Consider the following 18,771-nt stretch of genomic DNA (forward strand, 5'->3'; position numbering starts at 1 on the left):
GTCTGAACGAGCTCCCTTTCTGATGTGTTTTTGCTGACTAGATGTGCATACTATTGTGGTTCACTGTGAACTTATTTTATCAGTTATTATTAAAAGTTACGTTTTACTTATGGTACACTCTGCTGGATTTCTTATGTTTTCTTTAATTTCAGTTCTAGGGAAAGCGGAGTTATTTGAACTTTTGTTTTAAATTTTTTTTCTTAGGCCCATTGGAACCCTAGGCGGTATAATCATTCATACCTTACCATGCAATACAACCGTAATACAGACTGTATCAGATCTGGGAGTTTCAGAAAGCAACAGATTCCTGCTCCCCCCCCCCCCCCCACACCTCTTAGGGCGACAACCTGAACTAATATGGTGGAGGCTTTGCCTGCAGAACAGTTGGCACCAACAAATCATGGATGTTTAGTGCATTATGCAACAAACACCCAACACGTATGAAGAGGGGTCAGCTCAGATCTACATACTTCCACATATCAAAGTTTTACTTTGTAAATGGCTCTTTAGCTTAAATAGCAAATTAGTAGCTCCTGCCTTATACACTCTCTGATGGCAAAGATAGAGAGGAAAGGCATTTTTTCATTTTCATTTTTCACTCCCCACAATCAAAAATCTATAACTTTTTTATTTTTACACGTACAGAGCTGTATGATGGCTTGTTTTCTGTGTAACAAATTGCACTTCATAGTGATGCTATTTATTATTCCATGCCGTGTATTGGGAAGCAGGAAAAAAATTCAAAATGCAGTGAAAATGGTGAAAGAAACCGCATTTGCACCGTTTTCTGGTGGGCTTGGAATTTACAGCTTTCACTGTGCACCCCAAATGACAGGTCAACCTTATTCTTTGGGTCGGTGTGATCACTGGCATACCAAATTTGTATAAATTTTATAATGTTTTCATACATTTACAAAAATGAAAACTTTTTTTTATTTTGCTATCCTCTCGTGCTAATAACTTTTTAATACTTCGGTGTATAGAGCTGTGGGCTGTGTCATTTTTTGCAACTTCTGATGAAGTTTTCAATGCTACCATTTTTAGGACAGTACAACCTTTTGATCACTTTTTATTGATTTTTTTTTTATACTTTTCAAAATGGCAATGTTGATGGATCGACGCTCCCTGATGACATCACAGGGACTGACAATCCTCAGCAAGATGGCAGCACCCATGCGGCACCATATTTTTGAAGCCGCGGGCAGCTTTGCCGGCGGCAATGTGCGGGTTAACAGCAATATGCAGCAAAGACTTAACTACTATGGAGAGGGCGCAGCCCGTGAGCCCTCTCCATTTACCTGTGGCTGACCCGTGACGTCCTATTATGTCACGGGTCGTGAAAGGGTTAAATTCAGTACAGCAGATCATAAGTCAGAATTTATTTCATATTTCCAATCTTGGTGAAATAAAGTCTTGAAACTATAAAAACAAAGGCTCATACATAGGATAGGTAAAGTATCAATTTTAACTTTAATAATTCACTGCCAACTTAATCTATGGAAATTTGTTCTGAGTGGACAGCTCATTTAAGAAAAGTTGTTATGACGTGTTTTATCAGCATTAATCAGCATGTTCTATAAAATGCTGGTGTGTTGGTGAAAGCAGCCTTTAAGCTCCACCCCCTGTCAGGTGAGGACTCCACCCCCTGATGTCCATGTTGGGACTTCAACTCTGTGTCTGGAAAGAATACAAATATATTTGAATAACAGGATGGTGCAGAGAGCTAATAGCTGAGACTATTGTGACTGGAGTTAAGAAAGTGGAGCCTTTGACAATAATTCCAACAAGATAATTTGGTATATTTAACATTATTTCTTATTAAATTGGAGTCAGCTATTCGTTGAGTGGATGGGCACTTCCAGGTTGTGACATCAGCTCATGGCACCGAACTCAGAACAGGACAGAATGTTTGTAATTGGCTGATCTGAAGCATGTGACATGCTTGTGGCATCACTAAAAGGTCTTTGCCAGGACACTAAAGACTTTCAAATGATGCAGGACAGCATGTTTGTAATTGGTTCACCTAAAGTATGTGAGGAGTCACATGCTTGTGACATCACTCAAGGTCCTATTTTTTTTCTCCACTACTGATGCTCCCAACAAGCCTCCTGTTGTCTCTAGCCGTTTGCTTTCCCATGGTTACCAGAAAGCATGGCAAATGGAGATTAGCAGCTGGCAGAGGTTTTAACTTGCCCCCCAGGCTAAACACCTGCATATAGCAAAAATAAGCAATTCTCTAACTTACTCTAATTAGCCCAGTAAGCTAAAGTTTTTACACTTTAAGTATGCACTTTTTTCAGGGTTACAATGGCTCAAAGCTGCTGGGAAGAGCAAAAGGGTGAGCATAAATGTTGTTATAACCAAAGAAAGAGAAACAATTGCATGGCAAAGTTACTATAATAATAATAATAATTCCTTTATTTATTTAGTGCACACAGATTATGCAGCGCTGCACAAAGCATGTCAAATCGGTCCCTGTCCCCAATGGGGCTCACAATCTAAACAACCTAACAGCATGTTTTTGTTCAGGTGTAAGCTTCTGCACAACACAGCATTTCAGCCTTTAAGAGAGTCTATCCATTCAGCAAGTTAATGAAAGATACCATGAAGCAACACTTAGGAATAATGAAAGGAGGCAGTAATAGCAACAATAATAATAAAAACAGCAGCAGCAATAATACATAGGATAAAGTGCTCCCTACTGGGCATAACCAGACTGTTAGGATACTGTATCAAATGACTCCATTGGCAAATAAACTATCGGGCTGAAGGTCGAGAGATTTACTTATAGAGTTTGTCAGAAAAACAAAAACATCTTAACTGCACACTGAGGGGATCATTCACTAGATCACAATAGTTGTTATTGAACCAAATCACCCTACAGGTGACTAAATTATATCCCAATTTAGGAGCAATTATGCATTTTCTGTGATTTACCTGGAGTTTTGCTACTAATTGGCCATAAGGAATATACAGACAGGAAAAACACCACAAGTATATGAATCTGGAACTTGCATGTAATACTCATCATTTTCTCACTATGAGAATTCAATAATCAAGGCCAATACAGTAATCCCCTAGTGATACCCATCCCCAGTAGTTTTGGTAACTTAGCAAATTCAGGTATGATAGTTTAACACTGTGCAAACGTCAGGGATTTGAAAGAGACATCGCGAATGAAAATTACATATATCCAAAGAAATATTAATTATCCCACTAGTAAGTAAGGCTGTAAAATTAAATTAATCTCCAATAATGTTTAGCATGTCATTCAAAAATAATAGACCCTCTTCTAAACAGGAAATTATCAAATGCATATCATGAAATGGGGAAGATGTTGGCAACCTCTACTTTTAAAAAAGACCTTTAGAGTGTAGTCTGACCTTAATAAAATACCCCTTTGCAGTTTGTGTACATAACCTGTCAAGTTAAGAGTAAATTACTTTCTTTGGCTTAAATCCAACATCTCAAAGTTGAAAAGTTACCCACGAAGTCCAAAATATCCTCTTTCCAGGATGAAGTTATACTATGCAGGATCGAAGCCAAAAACCTTTCCTACAGACCACTAGCATTTACCAGGTTTGAATTAGGAGATCGTATTTACATAGTTGTTTCTTAAGGGTCTAAAGGATTTAAATACGCTTATTCAATAATGGTTATCTGGGAAAATGTGGAAACCATACTGCCTTTAAGGTAATACAATTAAATTAACAAGCGGACACAACAGAACCTTATGGTGAATATATTTGTAGGTACTTTAACCTGGCTCAGAATCTAGCTTTTTACTGCTCTATTTTTGCAATATTTTTTTTCCGTTAATTATATGCCTCAAAAGATTGATTTTTGTTTACTATACATACATTTTTGGATAGGAGTAAATGAACATATCATTCTACAATTAAGCTACATTGTACCACTAGGACATTTGCTTGCAATAATATGGCATTTTTTCTCATTTCAATTTTATATTTTTGAACCTGGAAAGAAAATAAACAGACAAACAAATTTAGCACTAAGAGCCATGGAGAAAGTCCAATATAAAATCATGGCAGTGTCCATGTCTATTAAAGGAAATCACTGTAATAATTATCCATTCATGTTTTCCCTGAAGAATTTTACCAATCATAACTGTAGTGTGGCCTAGCCAATTATATTAGCACTATGTAAAAAGGAATAAGGGCCAGTAGCCAATCACTGTGCCAGGTCACTGCCTGCTTATGGATAATTATCAATTATACGGCAATTAGAGAATGAAGGGAAAATCTCAACACTCATCTACTCAACATGTTGTATTCTACACCAATATGATAGGAAACAGCCAAACATGGTTTTTATAGGAAAAATTATTCAGAGTGACATCTTAGTATTTTACAATAAGCGGCAAAATAACTGCAAATGCTGCAATTTTTGCAAGTAATGCTGCAATACAGTTTAACACACATAACACTACTATGTGTAGTCTTAAATATCAGGAAAATGTTACCGTACAGTGAAAACTCCCCCCAAATCACGAGAAGCAGTGTGAGTGATGTATTGTTGAAGTTGCAACTTCATCCAAAAACTGGATATACTCATAGAACACAGCACTCACCGATAACATATACAGACCATGAAAATCAGAGTAGATGAGTAATCAGTGGCAACACTCTTTGCATGGGATTTATCAAGAGAAACGAGGAGGGAGGATTTGATAGATGCAGCAATTTTGAATCCAGTAGTTCTCAAAAGGTCTACCATAGACAGGAAATGGGAAGTCAGACTGAGAAGAGATGGCAACTGGGATCAAACAAATTACATTGAAGGAGTTGGACCCCAATCATATAGATATCCTATATCCCGTAAGTAGTGGATCATTTTGACCATAACTGCTTTACGGTCTTATTCCTCTGACAATGCGGTCAGTATTTTCAGATTGGTATTTATAAGGAATGGACCAAAAACATGAAAAAAATAGACATTTTTTCCACCATTCTATATTGGTTGGGTTCTGGTCCAGGTTTCGGACCAGACAAAAAACTATTCCAAGTTGATTTGTTAACCCACTCATGCTCTGCGATGGATATATCCGCCGCAGAGCTATGAAGGGTGTATAAAGAGGGCTCACGGGCTGAGCCCCCTTCATACAGAGATGGACTTTGCTGCATATTGCAGCAAAGACCTATCGCTATCACCCGTGGTTGGTGCTTGCACATGACATAAAAAAATTTATCACCGCGATTGTACCGAACCAAAGAATAAAGTAGAGGTGTTATTTGGAGTGCAGAGTGAAAGTCGTAAAAACTGAGCCCACAAGAACGTGACGCACATGCCTTTTTTTTCCATTTTTTCCTGCTTCCCAGTACACGGCATGGAATAATAAATAACATCTTGGGAAAGTAAAATTTGTTACGCACAAAATAAGCCCTCACACAGCTCTGTACACAGGAAAATGAAAAAGTTATGGAAGGTGGAGAGCGAGAAATGAGTGGAAAAACCCTGCATCCTTAAGGGGTTAAGCATTCTCAATATGGGATAAATAACATTTTAATTGTATAGGTCGATGATAGTGGTATCTATAAAAATTATGCATACATTTTTAAAAAATGTATATACATCACAGATTTGAAGTCTTTTTTTCTGCTAAAATATGGAATTACAGTAGAAATATTTTAATTACAAACTAATAAAACCTATGGCTTAAAACAAATTTCTAAGTTTACATGTTTTTCCAGCACATGGCTACATCTGAATCAGCAGCCATTCAAAAAAAGTGATCAAAATATTAGGTATTGAAAACAACAAAATTGAAACACAAGTTGTCAACCTTGTCGAACCATATTCAAAGAATTATTCAGTAAAGAAGATCCTGTGGACAATTTTCTTCAACTTACATCCCATGTAATCTGCACTAATAGTAACGTATAAGACCTTACTCATCTTTCTAAGACATGTCTAATAACAATCTTAAAATAATTTCATTGACTGTGCAATTCAGGGGCCGGTACTCTATACCGAGTAAATAAAATAAAAACTTATGTTTCTAATAGCTTGAATTTGAAGTCTTTTCTCTACAGACACACATTGGCAAATAAATCTTCAAATTATAAACCTTGAAAACCATAGGTGTCAGACACACAAGCTGCATGCCATTACTCACAATTTCTTGGACATATAGCAACTACTCATAGAAGTATTGTTTTGAACAAAATAAAGGCATTAATCTCCAGGACACACTTGGTTTGGAGTCCAGAAAGTTAATTAATACCAAAAACCCCATACAAAAAAATGCCCTATTTTCATACATTGTATGCAATGTAAAACACAGAACTTTCAGAATACGGTATCTGACAAACCCCACTTAACCCCTTAGCGCTCCTCACTGTACTAGTATGGCGCTGCTATGGCATTGATGACGGTTCAGCTCTGCAATGTAACTGAACCGGCATCAGGAATCAAGGGGTGTCAGCGGTAATCTAATGCTGACATCTCCATGTAACACCCGCGGACAGATCACAGGTGTTAACCTTCTAAATTTTGTGGTCAGCCCGAACACTGCATTTAAATGGCTTCAGCAAGATTCCCTGCTTGATCGGTGCCCCCCACAACATTTTTGGGGGGTGCTGGTTGTTGCTATTGCTCATACCCGTAGTAAATGCCTGTAAGGCAGAATGTCAGCCTATGCATCAGCCTAACATCAGCATTGTAGGGTACTATAATGAACAAGCAATTGAACGGTACTGTTGCAAAGCACAACATGTCCCGAAAAAAACAAGCAATATAGCTACATAGACGAAAAATTAAAAGAGCTATGCTACTTGAAAAATGTTAATGCAAAAATTATATATTTTTTTTTCTACACATGAAGTTTTATTTTACAAAATTGGTAAAAGGTAAGCAAAAATATAGAAATTTGGCATTGCAGTAATCATACTGAACAGTTGAATAATTTAACATGTTAATTAGGGTATATGGTGAACACCAACACCAGCATTGATGTTCCATTGGACCATTCTAAATTTCACCTCCATTTTGATGTAATTTCTATGAAGATTACAAGGGTGTAGATTTGAGAATGGTTTGATATATAGGGGGTTTCTAATATTATATATTGCAAATGTCAATAAAAAAAGGTAATGATCGCCCCAAAAAGTCAATTCTGAAATCTCCTTAAAAATAGCCGTGTGACAGCAAAATAAATTATCAAGACATTTCAAAAATTATGAAAATGCACACCAAATATATGGGAAATTTTATTCAGCAACTAATTTAGGTGGTAAAACCATCAGTCTGAAAACAACAATTTCGAAATAGCTAATTTTTTTTTAAAAATTCATAATTTTTAAAAATTTATTAAAAAAAGCAATACTTATCAGCCAAAATTTACCACTAACATTAAACAACGATCGCATTGATGAGTAAAAGTGTTCAAAAGTTATAACCATATAAAGCAACGCATGTCAGAATACAAAAAATGGGGCTGAGCCTCAAGCTATATACCCAGCCTTACTTTCCAGTTTGCACTGGCTTTGCAAAAATGGTGTGGTGTTCCAAAATGATTGAAACCGTACAGAAGCAGGTTGTCCAGATGAAGGCCAAAGGAGGCTTTTTGCCTTTAACCCATCAGCCATATCATGAGAGGTTGGTTGTTCCAAGTCAGTGATTTCTACAATATTGCATCTTTATAACATTACAAACTCATTTAAGTCCCCCAAGAAGACAGGTTTCCCTTGAAAGAAAAATGTAAGTCAGGATAGGATAATGCAGAGAATCTCCATGGGTAATAATTTCAACACTGCAGCTGGAATTGCTTGCCCTGTTCAGCACTGATCAGAATAAGGGTCAGTCTAATCATACAATGCCTCCACATTTAAGAGCATTTGGCCTGAAAGCCTACTTTGCAGTGCCCAAGCCTCTCATTAGCAGAAAGAATCAAAAGGTTACTACACCTTTCCTGAGAAGCATGTTGTATGGACAGAGGAGAAGCGGTCCACAGATCATTTTAGTGTTGAAAGCAAATTTAATTTATCTGGATCTGATGGCAAACATTATGTTCGATGACAAACTGAGGAAAGAGGTCAGTAAAGGTGGTGGAAGGGTCATGTTTTGGAGAAGGTTTTCTGCAGAAGAAGTTGGACCTCTCATACAGCTAAACGGCAGCGTAAATGCAAATGTGTATCAGAACCTTCAACAACAGAAGAATTAGCCAACAATTTTAATGCAGGACACTGCCCCTGTCATATAGCTAAATGGGTAAAGCAGTTCCATGAAAAAGAAAACATTGAAACAATGAAATGGCCAACCCAGAATACGGATGTAAACCCAATACAAAACCTACAAATGTCCTACAAACCCACAACAGTCACATATATACTTTGGTCATTTTTTTTAAATACTGTTGATCTATTAGCATTAGTACCCCTTGTTAAAATCAAAATCAAATGTTTTTCAATGGAGATTACCTTATTTCTGAAAAAAATCAAGTGATCATACATTGTTCTGTGATTTTGATCTGCATTCCACAACCAGTTTACATGAAATAATTTAGTACATGAGAAGTCATTGTGGATTTAAAATTTGCTGCAAATTCTTAGCAGAAAACAACAGACATGCAACAAATTTTAAAATGTGGTTACCAAGTCTGTTGCAACACAGAAAAACCTTACACTGTGTATATGTTAAACATCTATATATAGAGATATTAAAGTTAAGTATTTGTTATACACTACAGATATTGGGGAAACTAAACTTCACAGAAAATTTGCTAGAATTCATCATGCGCAGGGGCCTCTAAATGTAGCAGACAGATACTATAGCAGCGTGAGAGAAGGATAGGATTACAAACTGTAGCCATCAAGACACAAAGTTACATGGGTAGTACGCAATAGAACAATAGGAACTTTTTTTTACTGTGTATGGCAATACTTATACAGCCATACATATACAGGGCAAAAGTTAGTTGTACCCACCAAACTAGAAACACAAAACTGAGGCATACCTGCTTGAATATATAGCTTTGTTCAAATAACCAAAAACAAACAAAGCTCATATACATTGAGAAGCATTTAGAAGTGTTTATTAATAGCTACATGTTTTCACAGGAAAGTAGGTGCGGCCTAAAATGTACTCAGGATAACAAAATAACACATTATCTAATTCGCCGTTATTAACAAAAATGCAGCATTTCACAGAAATAATTCCAACCCGTCTCTATCAGTCCTGGTGTACACAATTTCAGTTGCCCATAGACATTACCCTCTAACTTCTGACTTTAGGGTGGGGGAAGCCTCTTGGATTTCTGTGTGAGGCTGTGTAGTTGAGATTTCAGTCCCTCCTCTAGCTCCCTCCCCTGTAGTCCAGAACAAGCTCACAGACACTCACTTCCTGCCAGCAAACAGCACATTGTGAGGAGAGAGAAGCTGCAAGCTACAGGCAGATACATTATCCAGGGGAAAGTGGAAGCAGGCACATATCCGTGAGAACACATATGAAGCAGAGTTGACAGTGTCTAATTGGCATCTCATCTCTGATCTGTCTCATTTCTCTTTCTATGTGTCAGATACTAGCAATATGTCGAAAATATAAAAGAAAGTGTATATAAACCTGTACTCTGATAATCTAACCCCACTGTCAGCTCACAGTTACAGGGATCATGAAGTGACTGCTTAGAGAATCCTCACCCACACCCTGAATTTTACACTGACCAGCCTAGGGAGTGATAGGCGCTAATGCAGCAATAAAACTGGACAAAGTTGTAAAGTAAGGGGTTAAAATGATTGTTATTGTGTAAACATCAATAGGGGATTGAGATTTGAGAAAATCCCTTTAACGGTCTTAGGGGTTCATTTGTCTTTAGTCGGAACATTGTCTTTTTTTTGTTTTATTTGTCTGGGTTTTGGACTTGTTTGATTAGTCTTAAAGGGTGATATATTAGGCAGCTGAGTGTGTAGGTTTTTGTAACTTTTTGGTCAAGGAAAAGTCTCAAATTCTTCTGCAATCCTTTGTAAACTTTTTCATGTGCCTGCCCTGGAGTGGAGTTTATTTGTACCAAACTTGCTATTTTTTTCCCCAAAGTTGTAAATTTTTGCACATCTGTATGCTAAAGGTATATCAGACGCAACCATAAAAATGTCAGGCGCAATTGTGATGCAAATGCTAAAAAAATATAGGAGCAAATATAGCAGAAAAAAAAGATAATCCTAAGATAGATGGGACCTTAAACTTCTCTAGGGAAAATGCTATTGAAATGCTCCATATCCTGCTAAAATATAGGGTATGCAATTCTAAATCTGCGTTGGAAAACCTAACAGACCAGTTTTTGGTGAAAAAAAATTGCATGTTCAATTTTGCTTGTGAACATACCCTGTATAGAGTCGTTTAATTGATATTCAATGCAAAGTTTAAAAAGAGGAACGGTCACCAGGACAAAATGGCAGAAAGATCCTCCAGAAGCAAAAAATGCAACACTCTTTGATAGCAATGCGAAAACTTACATATAAAAACATATGATGACTATAATTTGAACAAGTCTATTAATTGGGCAGACATCAATGAAACCAGGATATACAAATTAGAACACAAACTTCCATGCTAGGGCTTTATTGCTAGCATTCCCATATGCATAGGCTAGCCAAACACGTCTAATTTTGGGGAAAGCAGGATTAAGAATGTAGGAGTTTAACTTGACTTAATGTTGACCATTTCTAGTGAAATACATGTTTACCCACAAGTAGAAAAATACATAAATATCACCACAAACCTGTTGCTGGGGGTACTGCATTCCTCCCATTGTACTATGTGTACGTCCCTGTATTCCCATTGGATATCTTTGCGGGCCTTGAGGTCCGTAAGTCTGGCCAGGATAAGGACTGCTTTGTTGCGTCTGTGAGTAGTGGCTACTGCTCATCCCATAAAGTGGAGGCCTTTTCATTACCATTGGATCCATTGGACTTCCCTGTTTGTACACAATAAAAACAAATAAATGAATATCCTTTTATAGACTTCATAGTAGTAAACAATTCATACATTTTTTATTTTAAACAAACATCAATTAGAGTATAAAGGAAATGTTGCACTTGACCAGTCGCACAGTCCCACCCTAAGACGTAGTAGTCGAATAAATGCAAGTCCACCGTTTGCTGCATTTGTATAGGCGTCCTGGCACTATAATACAAGATAGTTTACTTTAACACCATGTGCGACGCACCATTGTATTAGAAATCCCAACTTATCTTTTAAAGGGGGATGAAAAAAGTGACCATTCTCAGCTCTAGCAACACCAGCCGTTCACTTACATTCCTGCGGTGATTCCCATGACTGCAACAAACTTCCAGCTCAGTAAAGAGTATTGGTGAACGAGTGTCAGGTACAACGCTGGAGGTAGAAGCCAGAGCATTGTATAATTACACTTTTTTTTTAACATTATGCCTGCCATGGAAGTCTTTAACTTGCAACTGTGGCACAGTTGGTATCAATCCTTTTGCTTTTATCCTTTGTGACATTTCATGGCCCATGTGCTCATCTGCTGTGTTCCCCGAGCCCCTTAATGTTACCTGAAAGTCACAATTTTTTTGCAATCATACTTTTACTATCATAATTTGCACCAAAATAATGCTGTGCACCACATTTATCAAGTGTTTTATTTATCATGGGAGTTTTCAGGCACCTTTATGACTTTACAATCTGAATGTACATCTTAAGCTATATATGTCTATAGGGTAAAGAAACATCCCATGACAGAATACATTATTTTTTTGTAATTATTACAATTTAGGGAGAAAGTCTCAGCAGAGCCTCCATAGACACATTCTCTCCTTCAGTTCCGTAATTGCTGTTTTTTGCTTTTACAAAATGCTGTGGGAGTATGTGCTTAGATGAAAAAGCAGGTTCAAAGATCTACTGTGTAGCACTAAGTATATATAATTTAAAAAGTTGCCTGGTATTTTTGTGTGCAGCAACCCCCAGTTCTGAAGCCTGCAGGTGGTTACATTGCTTGCAAAATATGCCACGCAAGGACATTTGTAGCGGGCATAATATACGCTCAGATTGTTGTGCAATGCAAGGCTCTTATTGGCCATGGCAGTCAGTGCGATTTGGAAGCTGTGTTAAAGTTTTCTGCGTTCCTCTCTTTGATGAATGTTTTGTATTCTCTCCATGGCTATTCTGAACGCAGGACTTAAAGCCGACTGGCCGCTTTACAAAATAAATTGGATTGAGATGTACACATAATGTAGCTTAAGAGTCCCAAATACACTTGAGCCAAGCCTAGGGAAAATCAAATATTGCTGAGTTATAAAACTTGATTGTATTTCCAACTAAAAGCAGTAAAAAAGTAACTCAAGTGTGTCTGCATTCAATATTACATATACCATATATATTTATTTTCCTTAAGATAAATTTAAGAGGTAGTAAAATTGGGGGGTCTTTTCTTGGCCATATATATTGATGACCTTTCCTAAGGATAGATCCTCATTTTGGGCGGTTAAAAAGCCAGTTTTTTGCAACTTATTTATGGTCAAAATGTCACACAGGACATGAATATCCACTTACAGATAGGAACACTAAGCATTCTTTTGGCTAGTTTAAGGCCATGGAAGGCCATATGTATGTGGTATCCTTTGAGCTCTGCCATTCTTCCACCCTCCCCCCTCACGCGACCTCAAACCAATCTGTGTCAAATCACATCTGTTGGAGGGAGGGATGAGGGAGGAAGAGCAAACAGAGCAGAGTGGAGATAACAAGGATGTTAAAAGGGACTTGCCAGCCTTGCCTGACACCCCCATGACTCTATCCTCTTTGCTGGCAGGTAGCCAGTTATACTTTTATCAATGTTTAAAAGTGAGTGGAACCAGTCAAGTTCATTATAAAAGCAGACTGAGAATTAGAATTTAACCCCTTAAGGACGCAGGGTTTTTCGGCTCCTTTCTCGCTCTCCTTCAAAACTTCAAAAATCCATAACTTTTTCATTTTTACGTGTACAGGCCTGTGTGAGGGCTTATTTTGTGCGTAACAAATTTTACTTTCCCGTAATGTTATTTATTTTAACATGCCGTGTACTGCGAAGCTGAAAAAAAATTCCAAATGTGGAAAAATTGAAAAAAAACCTGTCACGTTCTTGTGGGCTCAGTTTTTACGACTTTCACTCTTCGCTCCAAATAACACGCCTACTTTATTCTTTGGTTCGGTGTGATCGCGTTGATACCAAATTTATATAGGTTTTATTGTGTTTTAATACATTTTCAAAAATTAAATGAATGTGTACAAAAAAGAAAAATTTTTTTTGCCATCTTCTGACGCTAATAACTTTTTCATACTTTGGTGTACGGAGATGTGTGAGGGGTCATTTTTTGCGAAATGAGGCGACGTTTTCATTGCTACCATTTTGAGGTTTGTGCGACATTTTGATCATTTTTTATTTAATTTTTTATGTTATGTAAAAAGGTGTAAAAGTCGCATTTCGGACTTTGGAATTTTTAATATTTTATTAATTTTTTTTATTTTTTAAACTTTTTTTTAATTTTTTTTTCACTATATCTTAGACCATCTAGGGTACATTAACCCTAGATAGTCAGATCGCTCCTACCATATACTGCAATACTTCTGTATTGCAATATATGGCATTTTTGCAGCACATTCATTACAATGAGCCACTTGCTCATTGTAACGAATCTGCAGAAGCCATGTAGTCTCGTGTCAAAAGAAGACCCGAGGCTACCATGGCAACCGATCGCCGCCCCCCGATGACGTTCGGGGGCGCGGCGATCGCATTAAAGATGGCGGCGCCCGCGCGCCGCCGTTTTTTAAACGCCGCCGGCGACTTTGCCGGCGGCAATCACATGGTTAATAGCCGCGATCGGTGCAAGCACTGACCGCGGTTATTAGCGGTGGGGGTTTTGTGCAAAATGCGAAAACCCCCACCTTTGTATGAAGAGGACTCAGCCCGTGAGCCCTCTTCATACATCCCTTATACCTCTGCGCCGTAGAGCTACGGCGCAGAGCGTTAAGGGGTTAAAATGCAACAGGAACCCGTCATTAGATGAAAAATGTGAAATCACAATGACAGGTTCCCGTAAATTAGAACTTCTACAAAATGTATATATACAGAAAAAGCCATGATTGAGTATTTTTGTTTTAATAGAAATAATAACAAAAGCTACTACTACATACTTCTGACAGCACCTATCACAGGTGGACATGATCAGGCAGACTGGAATTCACACATCACATCGCAAGACAGTTGGGCTCCTTTTTAAGTGGAGATCATATGTTCATAATTCATTGCCCTTGGCCTTGAGTTTAGTCTATGTGAAAACCCAAGCCAGATGAACTGAATAGGTGGCGAAAGATAATCTTTATAACGTGATTTTCAGATATTCTGGAAAACCACATGGGCAAGGTCCACCACTGGAACGGTTGATGGGGGCTTTGGATCCACTGTCGTCAGTCATTGGCCTCAGCGGGCCCCAGTGGTGCCATTGTTCCAAGTCACACACAGTTATGAGGAATCACCGACCACCTAAACATTGGAACCAAGAGTTGAATCAGGTTAAAACAATTTGTTTTACTTTTCCTTGCCCCAGCCTCTGCGGAGTCTGCCAGAATTCCTGGAAAGCCCGCTTAAGCAGTACCTGGCAGTACAATGTTCTAATCCTTACAAATAACAAAGTTGGTCTGAAGTAACACTACTATGAAAATCCAGAACAAAAGACTGCAAAAAGTTTGCCAGCCTCACCAATACTTCCTACCATACAACCTGTAGTCAGACCTAACTTGACAAAGGTCGGGATGACCAAAACGTCGTAATTTTGATCTTTTTCATTTGAAAAATTCTCATTGATTTGTTACTTTAAAGCTGAAGGCTATATCATATGAAAATTTGTTATATAATAAAAACAGAGAAATAAGAATAAAGAATATGTGTGTCATGTTTTCCGATTGGATACAGATTGGATTGAGAATCCTACATTGAGCCCCACCTCTAGAAAAGAGTGTGCGGTATATATATATGCAACGTCCCTGCCAATAAGCATGGCAGAGGAATTGCGAATAAGCCCTTTTTCTATGCAATACATATGGAGGTAATTGAGCAGCGGTAGATTCTGCCTGGATAGGCAAGGGTTAAGGGAATGTAAATGTGATTATCCAATGATGTTCCACCTTTTGTAACTGGAGTGTGATTGGAGGAGGAGACCACCTGACTAGGAGGTAACTAAACCCTTAGTCAGGGGAGGAGTTCTCTCTCTTGGAATCCAGCTCTCTTATCAGAGACAGCTCTGAGCACACGCTCTGCACACAGGCCTCAGCTCAGCTAGTACAGATAGAGTGACATAGGATAAACAGGACAAAGCTGCAGCTTCCAGGATTGGACACAGCTACATCCCAGCCTGCCCCTGCATCCAGGCTGGTGAGACCACTCCTGAGGTTCCGCTCCAAAATCACTCCAGTACTGCACTTGTACAGAATCGTTTGGCTTGTTGTTACCGTTGGTTGAATAAAGAACCTTAAGTTACCATCACCATCAAGGGCGCGCCATCCATCTACCAGGGACACATACTAAAGACCTTAAGGGCTGCCCCAGGGAGAACCAGCACCACAGCCTCTCCCTCCATATCATTTCTTGCCAACACCACCTGCTGGAGACCTGCCAGGCTGTAGGACAGCCCTCTGGTCGCCATACCTAGCACCTTGACATTAGCGTGCCCTAGGCCGCAACCGTCAGCCACTCCGGTATTCTGGGCCCCGGTGGGGGATGTTGTATGTGTATATATATACGTATACACACACATGCACACTATGCAGCTCTGTGCCATTTGAATAGCATGGTTGTTCAAATGCAAACTGTGTGCTAGGCTTGATGCCCCATGTGCAGCAGTTACGTTAAAGTTTTAATATCTGTACAGGCAGTCCCCGGGTTACATACAAGATAGGGTCCGTAGGTTTGTTCTTAAGTTGAATTTGTTTGCAAGTCGGAACTGTGTTTTTTATAATGGTAGATCCATACAAAAAAAATTTTGGCCCCAGTGACAATTGGTATTTAAAATTTTTTTGCTGTAATTGGACCAAGGATTTTCAATAATGCTTCATTACAGACACCTTACAGCTGATTATTGCAGTCTGGGACTATAGTAAAGCATCCAGAGAGCTTCACCAAAGATCACAGTGGGCAAAGGGGTCCGTCTGTAACTATGGGTCGCCTGTATATAAAATTCATAATTTCTTTAAAAAAAAAAAACAAACAAGAAAAAAACATTATTTCCAATCTACAATTGACAAAAAGGGGGCAAGTGAACCCCATAATTGTTGCTGAAATCAGCTTCAGTTTTGGTTAAACAAATGCAAAACCCAGCAGAAGAGCTGACCCAAAAAGCAAATGGTTCAACTGGCTTTGTGTTTTCGGCTGAGTGGCGTAAGCCATACATTCATTGCTGCAACAGGTATTCATGTGCAGAGTCCCACAGGCTAGCAGGTACAACAAGCCTTTTGTGTGTATCTGAACGCACGCCAAAACGTCTGCCTTTGTATTGAACAAACCTGTTTTCTGCTGATAACAAAGCAGTAAGTTGTGAAACCTTGCAGTCATGCCTGTGACTAACAGCTGCTGCTCTGCAAGAACAGACAAACACAAAATGAGCTCTGCTACATCCCTATGCCTAAAGCAGAATATGATATTTAGGTATGTGATCTCTAAAATCTGAAATTGTACATTTCCATGACAGAATTCTTCTCCTATTATTCCCCTTTTATATTCCTAATGGGACCTAACCCCACCCATACATTCATTTCTATAGGATCTTTCCCTGAACTGAAGACAAAAAAAAAAAAAAAATAGAAGGCCATTAGTTGTGGTCGGTCCTAGGAATTGGGCTTCTCGGATCCAACCCATTAGCTGTTTGAGATGTCATTTGTGCAATAACTTCCACATCCAAGCGCTTTAAAACAGAATAGCACCAGGGTACAGTAAGCAAAAAGGGAATTCCAACATATCAAGCCATCTCAACGTCTTCTTTTTCACATTTAAACCCCTGAACAATTATTTGTAAGGGACCTGAACATTAGCCTTTAGCAGTAGGTACTTTCAGATATTCTATAACTACAACAAAAGTTTTTTCAGGAATATTTGTGCAGGTTGAAATCAGCTTGCCTATGCAGTTTTTATAGGGTTTGGCCACTTTACCTCATGCTTTTGTAATGTGTGTATAAGTGTGGGGGGGGGGGGGCAGGATATTAGGTAATTTACAAATATACATCTATTAAAAGTTCTGCACCACTCTTGATATTTAAAGCCGCTAGTTCAGAAATGTCTTTTACCTCCATAAAATGGCCAGAAATGGAGGTTGAAGACCAAGTTTTTACGTGTTTACGGTTCTCAATCTCTCTCGCTCTTTCCACAATCCGTATCTTTTAAAATTTTTCCATTTGAAAAGTTATATGAGGGCTTATTATCTGCACAGGGACAAATTGTACTTTCTAGTGGCACACTTTAATATTCTGTGACGTGTACTGAGAAGCTGGAAAAAATTAAAAACATGGTGGAATAAGAAAAAAAAACGAAAAACAGTTTTTTATTGTGATGGGCTTTATTTTTATGGATTTCAATGTGTGGTCAAGATGACACTTCCCCTTTATTCTTTGGCTCAGTATGATCATAGAGATACCAAATGTATAAAGTTTAGTTAAGTCTCAATAACTTTAAAAAAATGTGAGAGACACGTACCTGACCTGATCTGTTCTCTTATACACAAGTGCCTGACATGCTCTCCCATACACATGGCTGCATAGCTGCATCCTGGGGCAGTTGTATCTCATATACACACAGGCTGCAGGGGGTGTGGCCTCTGGAACCAAGAAGCACATAAGAGGAGCCAGCACCAGGAATGTCACATCATTATACAGGATGTCAGTCATATGTATAGGAATATCTTATACGCACAGGGGCTGCAGGGGCGTGGCCGCCAGCACCAGGAAGCACATGGAGGAGACATTAAACCATTATATCTCACATCATTAGGCTGTCATCATCATCAGGCTGTCAGTCATGTGTATAGGAGTATCTCAAACACACAGGCTGCAGGGGGTACAGCTGTCAGAACCAGGAAACACAAAGAGGAGCCAGCACCACAAGTGTCACATCATTAAAGAGGGGGTCACTGTCAAGCACTGGGGGGTGTGGCTGTACCTCTCACTCATAAATAAGCTGGACAGCTGACTATAACAATGGATTCATTGGACCTCCCTCAGGTCATTTGCATATAACGTTAGTACCTGATTGTTTAAGTTTCCAGGCACGTAAAGAAACAATGTAGGGATAGGGCTAATGCTCTCTAATGGCAAGATATATGAAAATATATTTTGTTTGGGAGGGGTTAATTTGCCTGACTTTGAGTCTGATCGCTTATACAATATACTGCAACACTTTTCTCTCTAAGCAATACCCTAATGTGGCAGATATTTTTGAATTGTGACCCCATTTATAACAAGTATTTTTGAGCTGCAAAGATAAAACCTTTGAGACACTAAGTTACAAAGTGACCAAACAAGTGTTTTGTTTTATAATTAACCATTTTGCTGTACCAAGCAAACTGCTTGTTGTTGAAAAACAAATACACTTATCACAAATGTGTGACAATGGCTGCTGAAAATCATAAAATCAGAGCTTGCAAGTTCACCCCTAGGTGCATAAATCTGTGACTAGTTGTGCTTCTTCCATATTTTAGTAAAGTTATTAATCAGGTCCCACCTGAAACAATCTATTAAATTGATTCTAATCACTGGGCCTCTCCAGTGGAGCTTTGTATA

The 18,771-nt window shown here is 38.5% G+C and overlaps 1 protein-coding gene across 6 annotated transcripts in view; it reads right to left on the reverse strand.

Moving 5' to 3' along the window:
- The window catches only part of ARID1B (AT-rich interaction domain 1B), a 310,106-nt gene that overhangs the window by 281,672 nt on the left and 9,663 nt on the right, over positions 1–18,771 (reverse strand). For all 6 annotated transcript variants that reach the window (XM_072141069.1, XM_072141068.1, XM_072141070.1 and 3 more), the window contains exon 2: positions 10,736–10,930. In XM_072141069.1, coding sequence (XP_071997170.1) covers positions 10,736–10,930 — 195 coding nt within the window. The remainder of the gene's footprint in view (positions 1–10,735; positions 10,931–18,771) is intronic.

The sequence above is a fragment of the Engystomops pustulosus genome, chromosome 3 (assembly GCF_040894005.1).
Source record: "Engystomops pustulosus chromosome 3, aEngPut4.maternal, whole genome shotgun sequence".
Classification (NCBI taxonomy): domain Eukaryota; kingdom Metazoa; phylum Chordata; class Amphibia; order Anura; family Leptodactylidae; genus Engystomops; species Engystomops pustulosus.